This window comes from Zalophus californianus, chromosome 12 (assembly GCF_009762305.2).
Source record: "Zalophus californianus isolate mZalCal1 chromosome 12, mZalCal1.pri.v2, whole genome shotgun sequence".
NCBI classification, from domain to species: Eukaryota; Metazoa; Chordata; class Mammalia; order Carnivora; family Otariidae; genus Zalophus; species Zalophus californianus.
This window is the reverse complement of record NC_045606.1, coordinates 93,788,529-93,812,420: the sequence shown is the minus strand read 5'-3', so window position 1 is coordinate 93,812,420 and position 23,892 is coordinate 93,788,529. Positions and strand designations below refer to the sequence as shown.

At 41.4% G+C, this 23,892-nt stretch overlaps 1 protein-coding gene across 3 annotated transcripts in view; it reads right to left on the bottom strand.

The window, feature by feature from the left end:
- MGAM (maltase-glucoamylase) overlaps window positions 1-23,402 on the bottom strand; it is an 86,437-nt gene extending 63,035 nt beyond the window's left edge. The window contains exons 1-3 of one of the 3 annotated variants that reach the window (XM_027575002.2): window positions 23,273-23,402; window positions 5,902-6,028; window positions 3,724-3,845 (exon numbers count right to left, since the gene is read on the bottom strand). In XM_027575002.2, coding sequence (XP_027430803.1) covers window positions 3,724-3,845; window positions 5,902-6,028 — 249 coding nt within the window. In that variant the 5' untranslated portion in view covers window positions 23,273-23,402. Of the gene's footprint in view, window positions 1-3,723; window positions 3,846-5,901; window positions 6,029-18,645; window positions 18,934-19,560; window positions 19,682-23,272 lie in introns of those variants that run through there. The other 2 variants (XM_027575001.2, XM_027575000.2) reach the window with 2 other exon arrangements.
- Between the last annotated feature and the right edge of the window lie 490 nt (window positions 23,403-23,892).

Below are 23,892 nucleotides of genomic sequence, written 5' to 3'. Positions count from 1 at the left end.
GGATTGGGCTGCACTGGGAAATCCACTTCAATCAACAGGTTTTGGGGGTTTTTTCCTTTCAAAACCCACTCAGATGAAACCTCAGTACATCAGGCAAAGAGAAAGGTGCCAAAAAGGGTGTTAAACAGATGGTTTCTGCATGCTGCCCAGAGCTTAATGATTTCTTCATTGAACTGGAAGGGGCAAAGATCAAAGAGTGGCCAAAGCAGCCAGAAAAGTGAATAGTCTCTGTTGGGCAACTTGAAAATACCAGTTCCTGCCGTGGCCCTAAGCAGTCACGAGGAGTGGAAAGAGAAGCGTGGTGCACATAAACAGGAGAGTAAAAAGATGTGAAACCTAGGAAAATCGCTGTAGCGAAAAGCTTTACAAAATGATGGTGTGAACAGGACCGAAGGGGCATAAAGAGAAGAATTGGACCCAAGATACAAATGTCCCTCTAAGTTCAGGTGAGAATTTAAATCTAAGAGGAATTGCTGAAATAATACAGCATGCGTAACTTCCAATACAGTATTAAAAACTCAGGGGAAAAAGTCCTCAATACAAAAAAAAACTAAGGAAAGACGACACGGATATGGGGATGGGGTGGGGGACAGGTAGGGAGCAGCATATAATGAAACAGAACATATGGGAAACACAAAATGAGACCTTAGAAAAAAATTTATCATGTCAATTATCACATGTCATCTGCCAATACCTTAGAGGTCACTATTCTAAAATCGTGGGAAGCACAGAGTTTAGTAGAGCTCCTGGCTCACGCTCAGAAGGCATTGATTTAATGGACGGATTGACCTGAGCACACTGCCTCATTTCACTGACAAAGATTTGATAGTCTGCAAGGAAACAAGACTTAGTGATCAAATCACAGAGTTTTTCAGGAGCAAAGCCAGAACTAGAACCTGGTACTGGGGCTCCCCTAACACTCTTCTGCCCAAGGGCTACACTACCAGTTCAAGGCACAGAGCATAAACTTAAGTCTGTACGCAGGACCTGATAGCTCACCGCTCCTCCTAGCACTGTATCATGGCTCTTACCTAATGCTGTGTAAACACAGAGTAATTTTGAAGGTGGGGATTCATAATGATCTTTGCAAAATGCAATTTGCTTGCTGATATTCATAAAACTTGACTCATTAAACACTTATTGATAAGAAAATGGAATTTGCAAAAATATATTACAAGCCAATAAGTAAATAATAATTACCGAGTATGTCTGCTATAAAATATGACAAAATTTTCTGAATAAGAAATATGGTAACTTCTCAAATATCATCATAAAGATTATTATTAGTACTATTGTTAACCATAGAAAGGACTTACTGTAAACTGTTCTCAACTGTTCTGGGATTGTGGGTAGAAGCCCTCACAAGGAAGTAGAAAGTGATATGCTCTTTCAGAACGGATAGGTTTTGGATAAGTACAGAGAGTTGTCTCTAAAATCTGTATGGGAGAATGGCCTATGTGCAGCTTGAGAGGCACAAAGTTTAAATAGGGTCTAAGATGACAGACTGAGTATTTGAACTTGACCGAATAAACAGTGATGAAGACTATAAGTACTCAAGCTGGGTAGCAATACAATGAAAGTAAGATGTTCAAGTGGGCAGTTTCAATCCTGTAATGGAACAGGCAGGGAGAAATGGAATTCAGAAGAGGCACTGGGAATCTGTGGGAATAAGCCACCTGTGAGGTGGTGAAGGCCCAGCATGACCATAGTGAGAAGGGAAATGAAGTGCTTATTCTGGAAAACATTGTTAAGGAAAATGTTTAAAATACATGAAACATTGGCCAAAGGGCTTGAAGGGAAGAGGCAGGCAAGAGTTCTGCTGTTTCTGCCACTGAGATGAGAAGCATAACAGAAGTATGAACAGAATCTGATGGTTGAGGAGGAAAAGCAGATTTGATGAGGAGTGACAAGTTGAGGCGAGATGATCGTGGGACACCCAAGTGAGATGCCCTGCAACCAGCTGCAAGCCCAAAACTAAAGATCAGGCTAGAGATTTTGATAACTGAGCCATCCCTTTTTTCCCCCTGAGACTCATGGAAGACTCTTTGAGTTCATTCTCTCCCAAGATGTCTCTGAAGAGTATTCCATGTGGCTTTAGAGATTTATAGGATTCCCTCACATTATTAGGAATTAAAAACAATGGGATCTACAACAAAGAATTACCTGAAGGGAAATTTATACTGTTAGTTCTTTATAAGTAACCTTGGAGGAGAGGAAGAGATAGGAGTGATAAAATGGTACTGCAATGGCCTCAACACTGGACATTCCACTAGCCTGGTATCATATTCATAATTTCTTCCCACTTCTCTACTCCACACAGCCATCTATGTCTCTTTTACATATACATTATATAAATACATCATTATCCATAGACTCAGCCTCTCAACAACAATCTGGAACAGCATATAGCACTCAGGATATTTAAAACATGCGCCAAAATGCCCAAGATATAACTTCTATGAAAAAACAGGCCATTGAAAGTACTCCCAGCGCATTTCTCTCTGGCTGAGCTAAAGAGGAGCAGGCCAGTGAATGAATGCCAAGGGTCATAAATTAATTCGGTTGGTACAACATATAAAAAAAAGCAAAGTTCATTTACTGAACTATAATCTTGATACCACAGAAATTTTGTGAAAAGTCTTACAATAAAACCCCAAAGAAACATTACTGGTGCAATAACGACATCTGAAGTTCAATAGTCAGTATCAAGATGGGGTGTTGTAGGAGAATGAACAGACTGAGGATGCATTAGTCTTCTAGCTGGGCTTCCAAGCAATGGGGTTCCTAGCACACTTTGACAGGGGCAAGTGAATGGGTGTGGATCAACTTTCTGCAAACCTACATCCTACCAAACATCCTGCTTGGGTGCAGGATATCTAGACCAAACATTCTGCTTAGGTGCAGCATATCTAGACCACAACTTCCCTTTCCTATCAACAAAGCGGTACATTAATGGTCCTCTCTCGTCAAGCTCTAATTTACCTTACCTCCTTAGGCATTATCTTCTCTCTGACACCCACCCTGTATCTTGGTCATATGGGACCACTTGATATGTCATGTGTGTGCCCCACAATTTCCTCATCCATCACTTTGTTTATAGACCTCTTCTATTTTGAATTCACTATTCAGCCGGACTTCAGTTGATGATCAAGAAATACTGCCGTAAATACCCAGTTGTCTGCACTATCTTTCATCTGGTATTTATTATCTTCTTCCTTCCAAAACATGGCTCTTAAAACTTTGTCCTTATTTTAAATAATGTTTTATGCATGTGTATCACTTTTCATTGTAGATCCGAGACAGCCTTTGGAAGTCTCTCTAGACAGAGAAAAGGAAAGAAAAGGCAAGAAACAGAGGCAGTAACAGAATCAGAGAGAACTAGTAACAAAGTAGGGTTGCCAGATAAAAGACAAATCCATTTTTAGTAGAAGTAAGTCCCAAATCTTGCATGGGACATTCTTATGCTAAAAACGTATTCATGCTTTATCTGAAATTCATATTTAATTTAATCTGTCAACCCAAAGGAATTTTCTCACTCTTCCTCTCCCAAAGCTGCATTGACACACAAGCATGGATCCAGGATTCATTTGCCTGAGCCACAAAGAGCTGCAATGCAAACAGTTCTCCAGGAGTTATAAACAGAAAACAAACAAATTAACAACAACAACAAAAACTATCCAACAGCATAAACTCTTAAATGAAAACAGGATCCGTAATTCAAACCTTTGTTGGTGGCTGGTCAGGGATGCAATTTATCCGTTCCACTTCACTTACTACTGGGCACGTAGCAGGATCAGGGGTGGTACTTGTTGTCCCAGGATCTGGGGTAACTGTTGCTCCAGGATCTGGGATAATCCCAAAAACAAACATAAAATGACCATCAGACAGGTCTAATATCACAAGCATTTAGCATGATTGTCACAGTTCTCAACACCTCCATATATATGAAGTCAACTACTGATTGGGCTTCACCCTGAGGTCCTTGAAATGTACACATTCACTTTAGAAAGCCTCATTAGTTCTTGCTGACTGCATTTACCTCTGTATATACTGCATCATCTCCTTCCGCCACCAGGAAGGAGTTTGGCTCCACCATTAGATCAAAAAAAAGGTCACCACCAAAGTAAGAACCAAATCTACCTTCTCTAGTCCAGAGGTCAGCAAACTATAGCTTGTGGACCAACTCAGGTCACAGCCTGATTTTTAAATCAAGTATTGCTGGAACACGGCCACACCCACTTTTTAATGTATTATCCATAGCTGTTTTTGTGCTATGGCAAAATTAATTAGTTGTGACAGAGACTATATGGCCTGCCGAATCTGAAGTATTAAGTACCTGGCCCTTTACAGAAAAGTTTGCAGATTGCTCTGATCCTTTACTTCCACCCCCAGCAACTGGTTCACAATATGTTTGTGCACAGAACATGGGCGGTGTATGTTTTCTCAGTTGCAGTTGTTTCATCAACGGGCTTTCCCTCAACAAGGAACACTTCTGAGTGATGACATTCTTATGTAAATATAAAGTCTCATACGACAAAAATATAAAGGAAGGCCACCACTCTAAAAATTGGCCGTAGGGATCTGCCCAAAGGCTTTGATTCAGATTTTAAAATCAGTCAAATAAAAGACACATTTATTGCATTCTAAAATAAGGAAGTGAGATTTCTTTAAGTCACTCTGCAATAAGTTAATAAGGACATTAAGACAGAACAATGAGGCTTTTAATTAGTTCCATTTCTGTTCCAATTCAAAAGTGGTGGATTGAGAGAGCTCCATATTTGTGCCACTTTCTGCATAAGGGTTTTAGTTCCATCTTCAAAGCCATGGAATTTTAAGAGTTAAACAATCTTTGAGATTACTTGATCTAACTCCCCGCAAAAGTAAAAATTGTCAGGGCTGGGACAGAGGGAGTGGGAGCAGAGAAGTCTTCTTCTAGCCACAGACTGACCCTTCATCACTTGGTTCATAGAAACTGTTCCTAGACGACAGGTGAGAAGTCAGGGATAACTCGGCACAATCCAGCCCCTCTTTCAGAATAAGACAGTTCAATAAACGTTTCAATAAATAACTCTGGTAGTTGTTACTTTTTTTTTAAGATTTTTTATTTTTTATTTGACAGAGAGAGAGAGAGCACAAGCAGAGGGAGTAGCAGGCAGAGGGAGAGGGAGAAGCCAGCTCCCTGCTCAGCAGGGAGCCCGATGCAGGGCTCCTTCCAGGACCCTGGGATCATGACCCAAGCTGAAGGCAAACGTCCAACCATCTGAGCCACCCAGGTGCCCCTAGTTGTTACTTTTTAAAGAATCAGAACTTTGGCCTAAAATACTTTGATTATATACTTATTCAAATGCCTTGCATATAAGGGGTAATTGGTTAATAAAGGTTAATTATATTGTTAATGAAATGAGAATTATTCAATGCAGTTCAGCAAATTTATTTCAAGGGTCAATTGTGGAATCCTGCACTGTGCTAACTGGGAAATAAAAGTATCGGCTTGGGCGCCTGGGTGGCTCAGTTGGTTAAGCGACTGCCTTCGGCTCAGGTCATGATCCTGGAGTCCCGGGATCGAGTCCCACATCGGGCTCCCTGCTCGGCGGGGAGTCTGCTTCTCCCTCTGACCCTCTTCCCTCTCATGCTTTCTATCTCTCATTCTCTCTCTCTCTCAAATAAATAAATAAAATCTTAAAAAAAAAAAAAAAGTATCGGCTTAGGCCTACAGTGACTACCTAGTGAGCTGTCACACCTCCAGTCAGGGGTTCACAGACACACATGTAACTCTCCCCTCCCCCATACACACACGCACTCACAACAATGGACAAGAGAACATCACGTTCCTGCCACTCATGAAGTTTCTGCTCTGGGAAGAGCAACACATGGAGGGTGAACATCAGAGTTCCTTGTTACCTTGTGATTCCAAAGAATCTTTAGCTGAAAGCACAAACAGAGGAATAGTGATGATAAACACCAGAAGCAGAAGAACACTGAGCATAAGCTCCAAAGTCGTGAAATCTTTCAACTTCTTTCTTGCCATCTGCAAAGAAAGGAAAACAATTTTAGATTTGAGTTTTATTTAATTTATAGCTAGTAATTTTCAAATGGACAAGCTCAAATGTCACATAAGTAAAATGAATAACTAACAATCCTTCATGTACACACCCATCAGCTAGATTTAAAAAGTTATCAACTCATGACCAATCTCATTTTTTCTTTATTCTACTTACTTCTCTCCCTAACCTTGGATTATTTTGAAGCAAATATCAGATACCTTTTCATCTGGGTGAAAATATCGAAGTATCAGGGCACGTGGCTGGCTCAGTTGGTAGAATATGTGACTCTTGATCTCAGGATTGTGAGTTTGAGTCCCACGATGTAGATGTAGAGAGATTACTTGATTCTTTTTATTTAAATTCAATTATTCAGAGGGAGAAGGAAAGATGGCAGAGGAGTAGGGCACCCTATTTCAACTGGGCCCCGGAATTGAGCTGGATATCTCCCAGACCACTCTGAGCACCCATGAAACCAGCCTGAGATGCAAGAAGATCTGGATCTCTACAAACAGAATATCGCAGGCAGTTGGTTTCGAGGTAGGAAGCAGGGAGCCGTGATTCCGTGGGCAGATATCAGAGGGTAAACGGCAGCGGGAGGGAGCCTGGCCATGGGGATCCTACGCCGCCGGTGAGCGACAGCCTCACGCGCTGGGGACAGGGCACAGACTCGCAGACCAGTAGGGGTGGGGAAAGGACTTTAGGGCAGCCCCCGGGGCAGAAACCCGGTGCGGCCCGGTCGCGGCGTGCAATCTGGGGGCAGCTGGCGGTTTTAGAAGCACAAAGGACAGAGACGTGCTTGGAGCTGGAGGCAGGACTGGGGGCGCTGCGGAGGGGCGCACAACCCAGGCCGCTGCAGTTTATAGCAGCACAGACAGAAACGGAGAGAGTGTGGCCTGGAGAGCTCACTGAAGAACAGACTGTGGTCTCTTCTGCTCTAACTCACCGAAGAGAAGCGGAAAACCATCAGGGAAAGCCGCCAGAGAACAAAAGCCCCAAAAACTGATTCCCGCGGAGGCCATCCCCCACCACAGGGGAGCAGGGCAACTCCGCCCAAACAGGGCTGCCTGAGTCACAGCGGGGCAGGCCCCTCCCCCAGAAGACAGGCTGGGAAAATAAGAGGCCAGCAACCCTAAAGTCCCAAGAAAACAGGTGCATCTTGCTTGGGTTCTGGTCAATAATTTGGACTCATACATTCCCTCAAACACCCATCAACAGAATGACTAGGAGGAGGAACCCCCAAAATAGAAAAGACTCAGAGATTATGACTTATGCCACAGATTTACAAATGGATGCAGATATAACCAAGATGTCAGAAATGGAATTCAGGGTAGCAGTTGTGAAGACAATAGCTAGAATGGAGAAATCAATTAATGGCAACATAGAGTCTCTAAGGGCAGAAATGAAAGCTGAATTGGCAGAACTTAAAAATGCTATCAATGAAATCCAATCCAATCTAGATAATCTAACAGCTAGGGTAAGTGAGGCAGAAGAAAGAATAAGCGACCTGGAAGACAATATAATAGATAAAAAGGGAAAAGAGGAGGCCAGGGAAAAACAACTCAGAATCCATGAAGATAGAATCAGAGAAATAAGTGACACCATGAAGCGTTCCAATGTCAGAATAATTGGAATCCTGGAGGGAGTGGAGAGAGAGAGAGAGTGGACTAGAAGATGTATTTGAGCAAATCATAGCTGAGAACTTCCCTTCCCTAATCTGGGGAATGAAAGAAACATTCATGTCCTAGAGGCAGAGAGGACCCCTCCCAAGGTCAAGGACAACAGGCCAACCCCCCGGCATGTAATAGTAAAACTTGCAAATCTTAGAAGCAAGGAAACCATGTTAAGGGCAGTTAGGGGGAAGAGATTCCTTACGTACAGAGGGAGGAATATCAGAATAACATCAGACCTATCCACAGAGACCTGGCAAGCCAGAAAGGCCTGGCAAGACATATTCTGGGTACTAAATGAGAAGAACATGCAGCCAAGAATACTTTATCCGGCAAGGCTGTCATTTAGAATGGATGGAGAGATGCAGAGCTTCCACGACTGGCAGAAACTGAAAGAATATGCGACCACTAAGCCGGCCCTGCAAGAAATATTAAGGGTGGTGCTGTAAAAGGAGAAAGACCCTAAGAGTGATATACAACAGAAATTTGCAGGGACAATCTATAAAAACAACATCTTCACTGGCAACATGATGACAGTTAATTCATATCTTTCAATAATCACTCTCAACGTGAATGGCCTAAATGCTCCCATAAAATGGCACAGGGTTGCATATTGGATAAAAAGACAGGACCCATCGATATGCTGTCTACAAAAGACTCATTTTGAACCTAAAGATACATCCAGACTGAAAGTGAACGGATGGAGATCCATCTTCCATGCCAGCGGACCTTAAAAGAAAGCTGGGGTAGCAATTCTTATATCAGACAAATTAGATTTTAAACTAAAGTCTGTAATTAGGGACACAGAAGGACACTATATCATTCTTAAAGGGTCTATCCAACAAGAAGATCTAACAATTGTAAATATCTATGCCCCCAACATGGGAGCAGCCATCTACATAAGCCAACTGTTAACCAAAATAAAGAGTCATATTGATAACAATACATTAATTGTAGGAGACCTCAATACTCCACTCTCAGCAATGGACAGATAAATCAACAAGGAAACAAGAGCTTTGAATGATACACTGGACCAGATGGACCTCATAGATATTTACAGAACATTCCACCCTAAAACAACAGAATACCCATTCTTCTCGAGTGCACATGGAACTTTCTCCAGAATAGACCACATACTGGGTCACAAATCAGGTCTCAACTGATACCAAAAGATTGAGATTATTCCCTGCATAGTCTCAGACCACAATGCTTTAAAACTGGAACTCAATCACAAGAAAAAAATTTGGCAGAAATTCAAACACTTGGAAGCTAAAGACCGCTCTGCTCAAGAATGTTTGGGTCAACCAGGAAATCAAAGAAGAACTTAAACATTTCATGGAAACCAATGAGAACGAAAACACATCAGTCCAAAACCTATGGAATACTGCAAAGGCGGTCCTAAGGGGGAAATACATAGCCATCCAAGCCTCACTCAAAAAAATAGAAAAATCCCAAATTCACCAACTAACTCTACACCTTAAAGAACTAGAGAAAAAGCAACAAACAATGCCTAAACCACACATTAGAAGAGAAATAATTAAAATTAGAGCAGAAATCAATGAATTAGAAACCAGAAACACAGATCAGATCAACGAAACTAGAAGTTGGTTCTTTGAAAGAATTAATAAGATCGATAAACCACTGGCCAGACTTATCCAAAAGAAAAGAGAAAGGACCCAAATTAATAAAATTATGAATGAAAGGGGAGAGATCATGACTAACACCAAGGAAATAGACACAATTATTAGAAATTATCATCAACAACTATATGCCAATAAACTGAGCAATTTGGATGAAATGGAGGCCTTCCTGGAAACCTATAAGCTGCCAAGACTGAAACAGGAAGAAACTGACAACCTGAATAGGCCAATAACCAGTAACGAGATTGAAGCAGTGATCAAAAACCTCCCAAAAAACAAGAGTCCAGGACCTGATGGATTCCCTGGGGAGTTCTACCAAACATTCAAAGAAGAAATAACACCTATTGTACTGAAGCTGTTTCAAAAAATAGAAACAGAAGGAAAACTTCCAAACTCATTCTATGAGTCCAGCATTACCTTAATCCCCAAACCAGGCAAAGACCCCATCAAAAAGGAGAATTTCAGACCGATATCCCTGATGAATATGGATTCCAAAATCCTCAACAAAACCCTAGCTAATAGGATACAATAATACATGAAAAGGATCATCCACCACGACCAAGTGGGATTTATCCCCAGGATGCAAGGGTGGTTCAACAGTTGCAAATCAATCAGTGTGAGAGAACACATTAATAAGAGGAGGGAGAAGAACCATATGGTCCTCTCAATTGATGCAGAAAAAGCATTTGACAAAATACAACATCCTTTCCTGATTAAAACTCTTCAGAGTATAGGGATAGAGGGAACATTCCTCAAGTTCATAAAATCCATCTACGAAAAACCCACAGCAAATATCATCCTCAATGGGGAAAAGATGAGAGCATTTTCCTTAAGATCAGGAACATGTCAAGGATGCCCACTCTCACCACTATTGATCAACATAGTACTAGAAGTCCTAGCAACAGCAATCAAACAACAAAAAGAAATAAAAGGTATTCAAACTGGCAAAGAAGAAGTCAAACTCTCTCTTTTCGCAGACGACGTGATACTTTATGTGGAAAACCCAAAAGACTCCACTCCCAAATTACTAGAACTCATACAGCAATTCAGTAATGTGGCAGGATACAAAATCAATGCACAGATATCAGTTGCTTTCTTATACACTAACAATGCAACTGTAGAAAGAGAAATTAGCATCAAAAACCATAAGATACCTCGGAATACCTCTAGGAACTACAGAACACTCATGAAAGAAATTGAAGAAGACACAAAAAGATGGAAAAAGATTCCATGCTCATGGATCGGAAGAATAAACATTGTTAAAATGTCTATGCTACCCAGAGCAATCTATAACTTCAACGCCATCCCAATCAAAATTCCAATGACATTTTTCAAAGTGCTGGAACAAACAATCCTAAAATTTGTATGGAATCAGAAAAGACCCCAAGTCGCCAAGGAAACATTGAAAAAGAAAAACAAAGCGGGGGGCATCACGTTGCCCGATTTCATGCTATATTACAAAGCTGTGATCACCAAGACAGCATGGTACTGGCACAAAAATAGACACGTAGACCAATGGAACAGAATAGAGAACCCAGATATGGACCCTCAACTCTATGGTCAAATAACCTTTGACAAAGCAGGAAAAAAACATGCAATGGAAAAAAGACAGTCTCTTCAATAAATGGTGCTGGGAAAATTGGACAGCCACATGCAGAAGAATGAAACTCGACCGTTCTCTAACACCATACAGAAAGATAAACTCAAAGTGGATGAAAGACCTCAATGTGAGACAGGAATCCATCAAAATCTTAGAGGAGAACATAGGCAGTAACCTCTTGACATCGCCCACAGCAACTTCTTTCAAGATACAGCTCCAAAAGCTAGTGAAACAAAAGCAAAAATGAAGTTTCGGGACTTCATCAAGATAAAAAGCTTCTGCACAGCAAAGGAAACAGCCAACAAAACAAAGAGGCAACCCACAGAATGGGAGAAGATACTTGCAAATGACACCACAGATAAAGGGCTGGTATCCAAGATCTATAAAGAACTTCTCAAACTCAACACCCAAAAAACAAATAATCAGGTCAAAAAGTGGGCAGAAGATATGAAAAGACACTTCTCTGAAGAAGACATACAAATGGCTAACAGACACATGAAAAAGTGTTCATCATCATTAGCCATCAGGGAAATTCAAATCAAAACCACATTGAGATACTACCTTACACCAGTTAGAATGGCAAAAATGGACAGGGAAAGAAACAACAAATGTTGGAGAGGTTTTGGAGAAAGGGGAACCCTCTTACACTGTTGGTGGGAATGCAAGTTGGTACAGTCACTTTGGAAAACAGTGTGGAGGTGCCTCAAAAATTTAAAAATAGAGCTACCCTATGACCCAGCAATTGCACTCCTGGGTATTTACCCCAAAGACACAGATGTAGTGAAAAGAAGGGCCACATGCACCCCAGTGTTCATCACAGCAATGTCCGCGATAGCCAAACTGTGGAAAGAGCCGAGATGCCCTTCAACAGATGAATGGATAAAGAAGATGTGGTCCATATATACAATTGAATATTACTTAGCCATCAGAAAGGATGAATACCCAAATTTTACATCAACATGGATGGGACTGGAGGAGATTATGCTAAGTCAAATAAGTCGAGCAGAGAAAGTCAATTATCATACGGTTTCACTTATTTGTGAACATAAGGAATAGCATGGAGGACATTTGGAGAAGGAAGGGAAAAAGGGGGGGGGGCATTAGAGGGAGAGATGAACCATGAGAGACTATGGACTCTGAGAAACAAACAGGGTTTTAGAGGGGAGGGGGTAGAGGGGATTGGTTAGCCTGGTGATGGGTATTGAGGGCACGTACTGCATGGAGCACTGGGTGTTATACGAAAACAATGGATCGTGGATCACCACATCAAAAACTAATGATGTGTTGTATGGTGACTAACATAACATAATAAAATTTAAATAAATAAATAAATAAATTCAATTATTCAACATATAGTACATCATTAGTTTCAGATGCATAATTTACCAGTTGCATATAACACCTAGTGCTCATCACATCATGTGCCCTCATTAATGCCCATCACCCAGTTACCCCATCCTCCCACCCATCTCCCCTCCAGCAACCCTCAGTTTGTTTCCTAGAGTTAATTTCATGGTTTTTCTCCTCTCTGATGACTCCCCATTCAGTTTTCCCTCCTTTCCCCTTTGATTCTCTGTGCTGTTTCCTATATTCCACATATGAGTGAAACCACATGATAATTGTCTTTCTCTGATTGACGTATTTTACTCAGCATAATACCCTCCAGTTCCATCCATGTCAACGTAAATGGTAGGTATTCATCCTTTCCCCGATGGCTGAGTAATATTCCATTGTAAATATATATATATATATATATATATATATATATATATATATACCACATGTTATACTTTAAAACTTTTTTTTAATATTTCAGTATTAAAAAAGTAAACTTCATGAAAGCCAAACAAAATATTGTTAGAATAGCAAAACTATTTTTAAATAATTCCTTAATCATCCAATATCTAGTCAATGTTGAAATTTCTCTTATTGTCTGATAAATATTTTACAATTTGTTCTACTTTTATCAGAATGTAAGCAAGATTTATATATTGTAATTGGTTTGTGTCTGTTAAGCTTTTTTTGTTGTTGTTTAGAGAGAGAGAGAGCCCAGAGTAGGAGGAGTGGCAGAGAGAGGATAGAGAGAGAATCTTAAGCAGGCACCATGCCCAGCATGGAGCCCAACAGGGGGCTCAGTCTCAAAACCCTGAGATGATGACCTGAGCCAAAATCAAGAGTTGGATGTTTAACTGACTGAGCCACTTACCCCTGGCTCAGGCACCCCTGTTAAGCTTTTTTTTAATCAATAAGTTTTGTTCTGTAGATTTCCCCATAATCTGGATTTTGTCAATTTCATCCACGGATATACTTACATGTTTCTCTACCCTTATGTTTCCTGTAAATTTAATTATCAGATCTAGAGTTTTGACAGATACAGGTTTGATATTTTAGCAAGAATGGTGTATAGTTGGTATACAGTCTCCCAGCAGAAGACACATAAAATATAGCAGATTCTCCTTTTTTCATATTAATAGCCATTGGTGAGCATTTCTTAGGTCCATTATTCCATTAGTTGTGACAGTGATACTGTAATTCTACCGTTCTTAATATGCTGGATGAAATATTACTATAGAGAGAAATTTCCCCTCATCTATTATTTGGATCATAAAGGTACAGTTCATATAGGAGAGCTGGGATAAATGTTTGACTCTATTTTCTGTGTTTCAAAATAAGGAGTTGTTGCCCTAGCATCCTCCAAAGAGGTCCAGGGAGAATATCTGTACAATATCTTTGTGAAGTTATGGATTTAAACACATCTTATCTGTTCTAATCTATTGATATCATTATTATTATTAATGCTCATTTTGCCTTATCTGTACTTGCAGGAGTCTCTTCAAGTTGGTTCCTGGTAGTCTTTGATAGTTTCCTTGCTCTCTGCTATAACATGATAACCTAGGCTCATTTTGCACATTTCCTGCCTCCAGTCTCAAATCAAACATCTCTAAGGAGTCTTTGTTTTTTTCACTGGGAAAAATATTTAGAAACCAGAGTTTCAATGAGATCTAGTGAATTCTACAACTAAAGGTACCTGACGGATCATCCTGATCAACTGGCTGCCTTTGGAGTCCCAGGGAGAATTGTCAATTAAAAAAAACAAATACAGAAATAACACATTTACCTAAGTTAGAACTGTTATCAATCCTAGCTGGGGATTAAAATATTTTGCCAAGAAGTTTAAATCAGATGTTCAGCAGTCATCTGCTGTCTCAACCTAAGTGAATTCGAATCTCTGGGGTTAAGGCTTGGATATCTGATATTTTTTTTAATTTTATTTTATTATGTTATGTTAATCACCATACATTACATCATTAGTTTTTGATGTAGCGTTCCATGATTCATTGTTTGCATATAACACCCAGTGCTTCATTCAATATGAATGAATATCTTTAATACCCATCACCAGGCTAACCCATCCCCCCACGCACCCCCTCTAGAATCCCCAGTTTGTTTCTCAGAGTCCATAGTCTCTCATGGTTCATCTCCCCCTCCAATTTCCCCCCCCCTTCATTTAGCCTAATGATGCCACTATCATTTTCTTTGTGCTCTATGATGGGGAAAATATTGGGAAGAACTCTACAATGCTTCAGTGGATGCCCCCTGGCAAGTGCTCTAAATGAGTATTTGCTGATTTGGAAGAAAGACTGAGTGGAAACACCACCATGATATGCTCTGTGTCACAGATGCACTTCAGGGAACCTGGTCCTCTTTCCCGAGGAGTATGAGAGGGATGAAAGAGGAAACAGTATGCCTTCATCCCAGCAATCTCACCAGTAATCACAGGAGTCCAAGTGAGAAAAAGAAAAAGAAAAAAATTTGATATAAAAAATAATATAAATTAGAACACAGTTATTAATTTTACAAAAGGATCCAAGTCAAGATTTCTTTAATCAACCATTTTTGAAGTATGAAGGAGAGGTAATCAATATCTCAAGGGTTTGGTTTGGTTTTTTTCAGAATCCACTTTCTGGAAAACAGTGCTCTTCACAGCCCCTTTATTAAGCCCAACCATAGCTAAACACTGGTTCACATCCCTGTGCTGTTCTGCCTTCCCCTACTTCTAGCTCAAGGTCCAGTGGTGTCTCTGAGCAGAACTGCCCCCAACTCCACTACAGACCACTGTGAGATAGTAGTCTCTGCTCTGCTATACCCAGCACAATGGTCATGTCTGTTTTTCTTTTTCCATTTTGTTACAGACTCATTTCATTTGGTACATCTTTATAAGACTGTCAATGGAAGTTTAGAAAAGAAAACAGGTGAAGTCCTGTGATCAGTCTCCCATCTTGAACCTTTCTGGGTAGGTTTTAAAAGTTCCCCAGATGACTTTGATATTCAGTTCCCTCCACTCCTATTTGAAAATCGTTTTGAAAATTTTGAGTTCATCAGTGGATTTAATACTATTACATGACACTATCCTGTAGGGTGGGAGTGGAAGTGGCAAGTGTAAATTGAGGACAGTGAAAAATAGGACAAACACTAAGTAGGAGACAGTAATAACTAAAACCAAATAACATATTTGGAAGGAGTAGTAGTGGATGGGCGGTCTCTTGTGAAATTATCAAGCCCATCAAAGCACTCCTCCCAGCACCTCCAGTATGTCAACACACCCTTTTTACTCTCAACTCATCTGTGGTCAAGTGGATAAATTTTTTCCTAAGGCTTTTTCTCAAAAGGCATATCTACTTCCATAGGTTTGCAATACCCCTGTTCTCTCTCAAATTGTGAGCTCCCGAGGTATAAAATTTATGCCTGCTTCTTCCTTTTTATTTCCTTCCTAAGTATCTACTAGTAGAATCTGTATAATCAATAATTATTGATCAATAGTATTTGACTCCCTGGTCGATTTCATTAGTGCTAAACATTTCATTAGTAATTTCCTGCTGCATCTTATCCCCAAGCTCTCCTTCTCAGAACAGAGAGCTTGCTAAATAGGGCACAAAAAGACTTGCACTTGACTCCCTGCCCTACCATTTCTTGCTGTGGTGGCCAAAAGAATTTTCCTAATACGCATAAGTCTTGGTTTTCTTATCTATAAAAATGAAACTAACAATACCTATTGTATTACCTATCATCACCTTCTTATTGTAAAAATCAAATAAGAATACTTTATTATTTTTTTTATTTATTACTTGAGAGAGTGAGAGCTCCCTTGTGCGAGCAAGTGGGGGGAGGGGCAGAGGGAGAGAAGCAGCCTCCCCACTGAGGGCAGAGCCCAACCACAGGGCTCAATCTCACACCCCCGAGATCATAACCTGAGCTGAAATCAAGAGTCGGATGCTCAACCAACTGAGCCACCCAGGCACCCCTCAAATAAAAACACTGTCGTGATCCTCACGACAACCCCACATTATTTACTGCTACAAGCCCACTTTCAGATGAGGAAATTAAAATTTCAGCAAGGTCAAAAAACTTGCCTGGTGTCACACCGCTGATAAGAAGCAAAGCCACAATTTCAACACCTGGCCCTTGGACTCCACAGCCAAAACTTTCAACCATTACTCTGTATTCTATGTTATAATGTCCCATATTGTACACCAGCTTAGGCTTTTTGTGAGATTGTGGTTTTATCGGATAGTATCTGGGTCATTAACCAAGTGCTCAGAATGTGCGTGGTCCATGGCTAAGCATTTAGATGCATTATTTCCATTAGTCCTCACAACCACCCTATGAGGAGGGACTGTTGTTATCCCCATTCTACAAATAGTTAACTGGGCATGATAGAAGCTGGGGTACCCACGGTCCAGAGCTCAGAGCCAAGCTTCCAGCCAGGCAGTGTGAGTCCAAAGCCACAATGTGATGCAAATGCAGGAAACTTCTCTATTTATGAATAATTAAGGCTGCTAAATTAAGACAAGGTAGGACGTATGGGAGATGTCTGCGTCCTTCCAGAGACAACCATGGGATTGGAAGTCTTTTGGAAAGAAAAGGAAACAAATATTCAGCAACAGTTCAGTCCCCACAGCACCTGGGGGACTCAAAAGTGCTTTTGTAGGCATCCATAGAAGTCAATTAGCTTTTAGTTTATGGCCCATGGCACTGTGTTAAATTCTCTGTGAGACCAAAGAGAATGAGCTGCTGATGCATACTTTCCATGTTTATTCATCATCCAGATATCAATGTTCTGTCTTTGGGCAGAGTAATAAATAAATTGTATAAACTGCAACCAGTTTATTACTCATCAGTTATATATTAAGCTCCCACAATGTGCCAAGCACTCTTCCAGAAGCTGGTCCTACAACAAACAAAACATAAAAATTCTTGCCCTCACGGGACTTATGTTCTTATAGTTAGAAAAAAGACACAATAAACAAAATAAGTACATTTATGATGGGTAGATTGTGGTAAGTACTATGGAAAAAATAAATAAACGGGGTGGGGGATGAGGAACGTGGGGGTGAGGGATGCACCTTCAATTAGACTGGTCAGGGCAAAGCTCGCTTGGAAGGCTCAAATTATTTCCGTACATAAACTGTGCTGACTCCAACAGTAATTTTTTCCTCTTGAATTAAAATGGTGGGGCGCCTGGGTGGCTCAGTCGTTAAGTGTCTGCCTTCGGCTCAGGTCATGATCCCAGAGTCCTAGGATCGAGCCCCGCATCTGGCTCCCTGCACCGCGGGGAGCCTGCTTCTCCCTCTCCTAATCCCCCTGCTTGTGTTCCCTCTCTCACTGTGTCTCTCTCTGTCAAATAAATAAAAAAATCTTTAAAAAAAATAAATAAAACGGTTATATGAATCGTTGCCAAAGGGCATTTTCCTGGTACTATTAGAACTGTTTAGGCAAAGTAGATAGATAAATCAGATAGCAGCCCAAACTATTGAAATAGCTGTCTGAATTAATTTAGAAAAACTGGATAATCAATCATATTTTCTAAATATAATGTCTGTATTTGCATAGGATCATATGATCACTGTCTGACTTGCATTTGATGATCTAAGCCTTTCTTCTAAAAATCCTTTGATAACATAAGGCAAGAGATCTAGTGGAAAAGAGAGGGTTAGTTTTACAGATACTGGGAATAACTCACAAGAAGGAGTCCAGCAAGTCATGTTACTCCTCAGAAATCCTGCGCAAAACTTACTGGGTTGGTTCACTGTCTCCCACCTACTGTCTAACCCCTCCAGGCCTCAGTTTCCACCCCTGAACCACAAAGGGATCAATCTCTAGAAGACAGCTATGGACGACTGTGACCCCAACACCAGGGTGAGCAAAGGCTTCCTCATCACCTTCTGCAGCTAACTCCTGAAGTAACTTTAAATGGAAAATTTCTTCTTCTAAGTCCATCTACTCATGAGTATTCCATGCTTATGGAGCAGTTTGTAAAGTAACTTTATTAGCTCATCAAAACTCATTTGCAAGGTAATGGTTAACAAGAAAAAAATCCCTGACATCATGTGTAAATGTGAGTGAAACAGTGATGAGCTATCATAAAACTGGAGTACAGGATAGAGTGTCCTTCCACTTCATTTGGTCTCTGATACACTTTGGCCCTACCCAGCACAACAAACCAAAGACCCACCCCCACTCCCACCCCCATGGCTTCCCCCTTTGCATCACTACCACTCCTAAACCCCTGTTTCCTGAATTGTCCGAATTTTTTTAACAAAACTAAAAAACAAAAACAAAACAAACAAACAAACAAAAACCCCAAAGACCCCCTTCCCTCTCACTCCCTCCCTGCCCAGCACATGGGTACTCACTGTTCTGCAACATGACATCCGAGCAATAGCCAGTTTGGAGAGTAGGAGGTCCCTTTACCACATGAAAGCTACCGTTCAGACCCTTGGTAGCCTATTTGAGTGAGACCATGGCATTGATCTTGGTCTCCTTCTCTTTCCCCAACAGAAACTCTTCCTTCCCACCTCAGTGCCAGAAAATGCCCACTTGTATCTAAATAGACTTTAGCAACTAGCGAGGACCCAACTTTAAGTTTTACCAGAGAGGGGCCACCAACAAGCCACCGCCTTCCCCCTTCCCCTGGGCACTTCAGTTCTATTTCACACATGAGGGCCAGTCCAGGTCCTGCACCTTTCCCTGCACACCCTCCTCCTCAGACTCCGCCTCAACTCTCTCCCACGCCCCACAGCCCCCGGCACCCAGTGCATGCACACACCTGAGACTCTTCCCTAGAATAATTCTTTATTTGATCACCCAACTCATAGGGCTAGTAATAGATTTCTCAATTTCCTGACCACAATGGATTCTCTAATTACTACCCCACAATCACAACCCCACATAATTTCAGAAGGAATGTGCCCACAGGTTCTATGCTAACCCCCTGCCTCCCTTCTCCCACCTCACCTCTGAATCAGAAAGAATTGTTACCCTGAATATTAACTCTTTCATTATCCTCCCCATCACACACACACAAAGGTTTAGCTACAGCAGGGCTTATAGACCCAGCCTTGGTATAGAGGCGTGAGCACACACACACCAAAAAATAAATGAATTGAATCTTGTTTTATGTGCATATTTGTGTAATTATGTGTGCTGTTGTTTAGTTTTGTGTTTAACCAATTGCAAGGACATTCTACTAATGGAGATCAGCGCCAGTCCACACACACTTGCACACACCCATCTACAGCCATAAATGAAGACCCGGTTCACAAACATACCTCACCACCTCCTGCCGCTGTCCCCGCTCTCACTGAAGGATGGACTAGGAAGCAAAGCAAGGAGCACAGTCCACTGAGTGCAGCCACAGCCCTGGCAAGCCATTACCATGCTATCGTTAATGGGTTTCAAATGCAAATGACTGCCCAGATTTCATTCTCCAGATCAGATCTGCTAGTTAATTAGTAATCATGGTCTTCTTCCGAGAACATCCCTAAGAACCTAGAGAAGAAGTGACCATCCTGACCCACTCTAACCCCTCCAGCGGCTGAATGTACTTTCAGCAGTGATCACACTCAGGTGCCTGGCAAAGGAACACAGACTGACTTGAGATGTAGATGATAAAGAGCAAAAAATAAACCATCCCAGGGTCCCGTTGACATTTACTAGCACAATCTGCTGGTTGGTGTTTGAAGGAAATAATTTTGAAAATATTTTCAGAATAGTTTTCTTCTTTCCTTGTCTCTAGGAGAGCAGTCCCCAAGCATTTTTGTGTGGTGGAGACCCTTTGGCAGTCTGGTGCCTCCTATGGACCTCTCTTAGAATTACATTTTTAGGGGCGCCTGGGTGGCTCAGTCGTTAAGTGTCTGCCTTCGGCACAGGTCACGATCTCAGGGTCCTGGGATCCAGCCCCGCTTCAGGCTCCCTGCTCAGTGAGGAGCCTGCTTTTCCCTCTCCCTCTGCTGCACCCCCTGCTTGTGTGTCTGTGTCTGTCTCTCTCTCTCTCTGTCAAATAAATAAATAAAATCTAAAAAAAAATTACATTTTTAAATGCATGAGACAAAATACTTAAGGATACAAAAGACTCTGAAACTAATAATACATTATGTTAATTAATTGAATTTAAATAAAAAATTTTTTAAAGATTTAAAAAGGATACTGAGGAAACTAATTCCAACGAATTAGTTACCAGAATATTTTTAATTACAACATAGTAATGCATGTGTTGCTTTAGTGATGTAATAGCCAACAAATCTAGCAACAAGTCTAACAGCTACTACAATCTCGAAAGAGTAATAAGTGGAAATAGTATCTTGAGATTATCTTCAAAATATGATACAAAAGTAACTGTGGCTTCTCTTGGAACCAAACTCTTAGGTACTTCTAACACTCCTGAGGTTTGTGATCTCACTTTATACTTAAAAGACAGGCCACATTTCAGCTGGATTTTAGCAAAGAAAAAATACATATATCTTGTCCCTTGCAAGTTCACTTGCTTTCTGTCTTCTGTGTCTACTTGGGAGCCATGGAGGCAGTGCACATATCAGCACCAGCAGTGTGATGACAATACATCCTCCTCTCTGCTCCCTAGATATCACCCTTACTTAGACTTTCATGACGCCCTGTCCTTGCTTCCAACCCCTGAAAACACAACTCTGAGCACTTCTTTAACACAAGTCAATTCAGTACATAGGTGTATGTGTACTATAAGCAAGCATTGTCAGAAAAGCAATAACAGCAACATCTACGGCATGCTTCCTAGGGCCTGTTCATTAGGCTAAATGACTCACAGGCATGATTACATTTCCTCCTCATCACCACACTGTGAGGTAGCAACCGTCACCCCCGTTTCGCAGACTAGAAACCCTGGACACAAAAAGCAACTTGCTCGAGCGAGCTTCTGTAACTAGGAAGAGGTGAAACCAGAATGCAAACTCAGGTAGTGTGGTCAAACCTGCACTTGAACATGAATGTGAGCGGTGCATCTATAACCTCATGGCCAAGAGAAGGTAGAAGTGCAGTGACTGCCATGCCGAAGACAAGACAGCACTGACTAATGCAAAGACCACAACTGGGAGGGACAAGAAAGAAACCAAAGGCATGGATAGATTGGAGTGGGCAGAGAAGAGGGAAAGAGATTGTGAGCCAAGGGATCAGCATACGCAAGGCTCAGAGGTTAGAGAGAATGGGATCTGTTTTAGAAACTGTAGTGAAAAGATAGAGACAAGGGAGATGGTTATGGGAAAGTCAGGGACACTTTTGGCAAAGCACACTGGAGGCCCATCGTGGAGACTCTAGCCTGTTACCAACAGGGAACCATCACAGATAAGAAACTGCCCAGAGTGGTCATAAGTGTGAAATATTTCTGAGCTCTCTGCCCAGGACTCAGAATGCTGGAGTATCTGTCTCTTTAATTCTTTAATCAGAATATTTAGTCTCCCCACACCTCCACACAGAACAAGTGCCAATCAGTAGGGAACTCTGGAAGCTGTACAAGCTGCCTGTCCGTTGGAGTGACACAAAAGTGGGGAACTCTACCACCCTGAGATCTCCATAGGCATCCCCTAAAGATCAAGAGAGTGGTGCATCACCTCGCCAGTACTGATGAGAACATCTGCTGACCTTCCCTAAACAACGCTTGATTCTGGCTTCTGTTCGAAACCTGAAAATAGTCAGTTTTTCAGGAAAAATCTCAAATTCTTCTTTCTCGTGAAGGCTGCTTTATCATTCTTGATTCTACCATTCCAATATTTTTTCATTAGTCACCAAAAAGCTTGGCTCACTGCCATTTCTGCATTTTCGGCGCAGCCTCCCCCTGATATGTCTATGTCCTCTGTCTTCCTATGTAAACCCCTCTCTTACTGCAAAACCAAGTTTAAACTCACTTTGCCATGAAATTTCTCTAAACACTCAATTCATGTTGATGCTTCTCCTTTTCTGAACTACTAAAGTAACAGTACTTTCAAGAAGATATGGTTCTACTTTATAGATGTGCATAAAAGTGCTCCGAGGACATCAAGTCCCTGCTGGCTGAGTTCCCTCAAATGCTCCAGCAGAGCCAGACCCAGGTGAGGAGCCCTTTCTGACTGCTGAGCTGAGAGGGGATGGCTGAGCACCAGTGTGTGTCTCCATCCTCTTGGCACTGAACACATTATTGGATTTTCCCTTCCTGGAATAAAATTCTATAGAAAACAAGATACACATCTGCTTGTATTCTACTGGCGGTAGACTACAGGTGGATAAGATAACCCTGGCGGTATCCCTATAGCCTATTAATCTGAAACAGTTGAATACAATGTTGGAACCAAGATGAGTCATCTCTTGGAAATGTGTTGCCATGCAAAACCTTCAGGTGGTAGTTTATGATCCCCCAGTTGGTGTCATAGAAAGAGCATGGTGTTTGGAATCAAACTAGCCTGGGCTTGAATATCAGAGTCTCTACTTACTTGCTACAGACTTGGGCAGTCATTTAAATTGTCTGAAGCTTAGTTGCCTTCTCTGTAAATTAGAGATGATAATATGCACAACATAATATTATTTGGAGCCCAAGCTGAGACAGTAAGTGCCTGACATCCAGGGTCAGTTTTCCAGGCTCTCCCTAACTGGTCTTTTCTGAAAATAAAGTCAAATAAAACCCAGCAAGCAGTGGCACTGGCTTAAATTCTGTTTAGAACTCTTGCTCTTATTCATCAAGCGCCTGGAAGAGCCTCACTAGAGGGTGGGGCTGGAGATAGTGAACTCTCTCCTCCGTGGACCACTGACAGACAGCAGAGAGCAGAGTTTGCCTGCCACACCGAACTGATTCCCCAGGCCAGTGGGGGAAAGCCAGCTCTAGCCCAGAACCTTGTTCTGCAGGATGACCCCCTCCCCTGCACACACACATGCACACACGCACACTAAGACACTCACACTCATAAGCTACATGCCATCTACAACCTTCCTGTCACAAATCACCTCTCACACTCGCCACAACCCACAAACTTTAAGTTGTACCTCTTTCTTCTTATTGCAGCTGAGTTGTTTTCCTTCTTTTGTTCCAAGTGTAAGCTCTTCACAACAGAGGCTACCTGGAAAGGGGAAAGAGGAGTTGTTTGGGGTAGGAGTAATTTCTCTGCCCAGAAGCTTTCAGAGGAAAGGTGGGGGGGGGTGGGGGGGGGGAAAATACGATCTACCCATACTGAGCATTACAGCATTTCCTTCCCTGGGGAAATACCTATTATTCAGCAATTTGACACTGCCCTGCGTCCCTTCCTACCTCTTAGCCCCACAGACAGCAACTCGTGCAAACACACAGGTGTGGGTCCAGGGAGAGAGTTCTTGGGGATAATACATGACCTAGTATTGACGTGGCAGTCATAAAGCATCAATTACATCACACACACCTTGTAGCTCTCAGAGCACTTTAACCTGTACAATTTCTTTAATCACTTATCATAGGGCAGGTATTTTATCCCCAGGTAAAACTGAGGAAACAGAAACTAAGAAAGATGACTGCTAAAGTCACTTGATTCTTTCAATTTCTTTTTTTAAAATATTTATTTATTTATTTTATTATGTTATGTTAATCCCCATACATTACATCATTAGCTTTTGATGTAGTGTTCCATGATTCA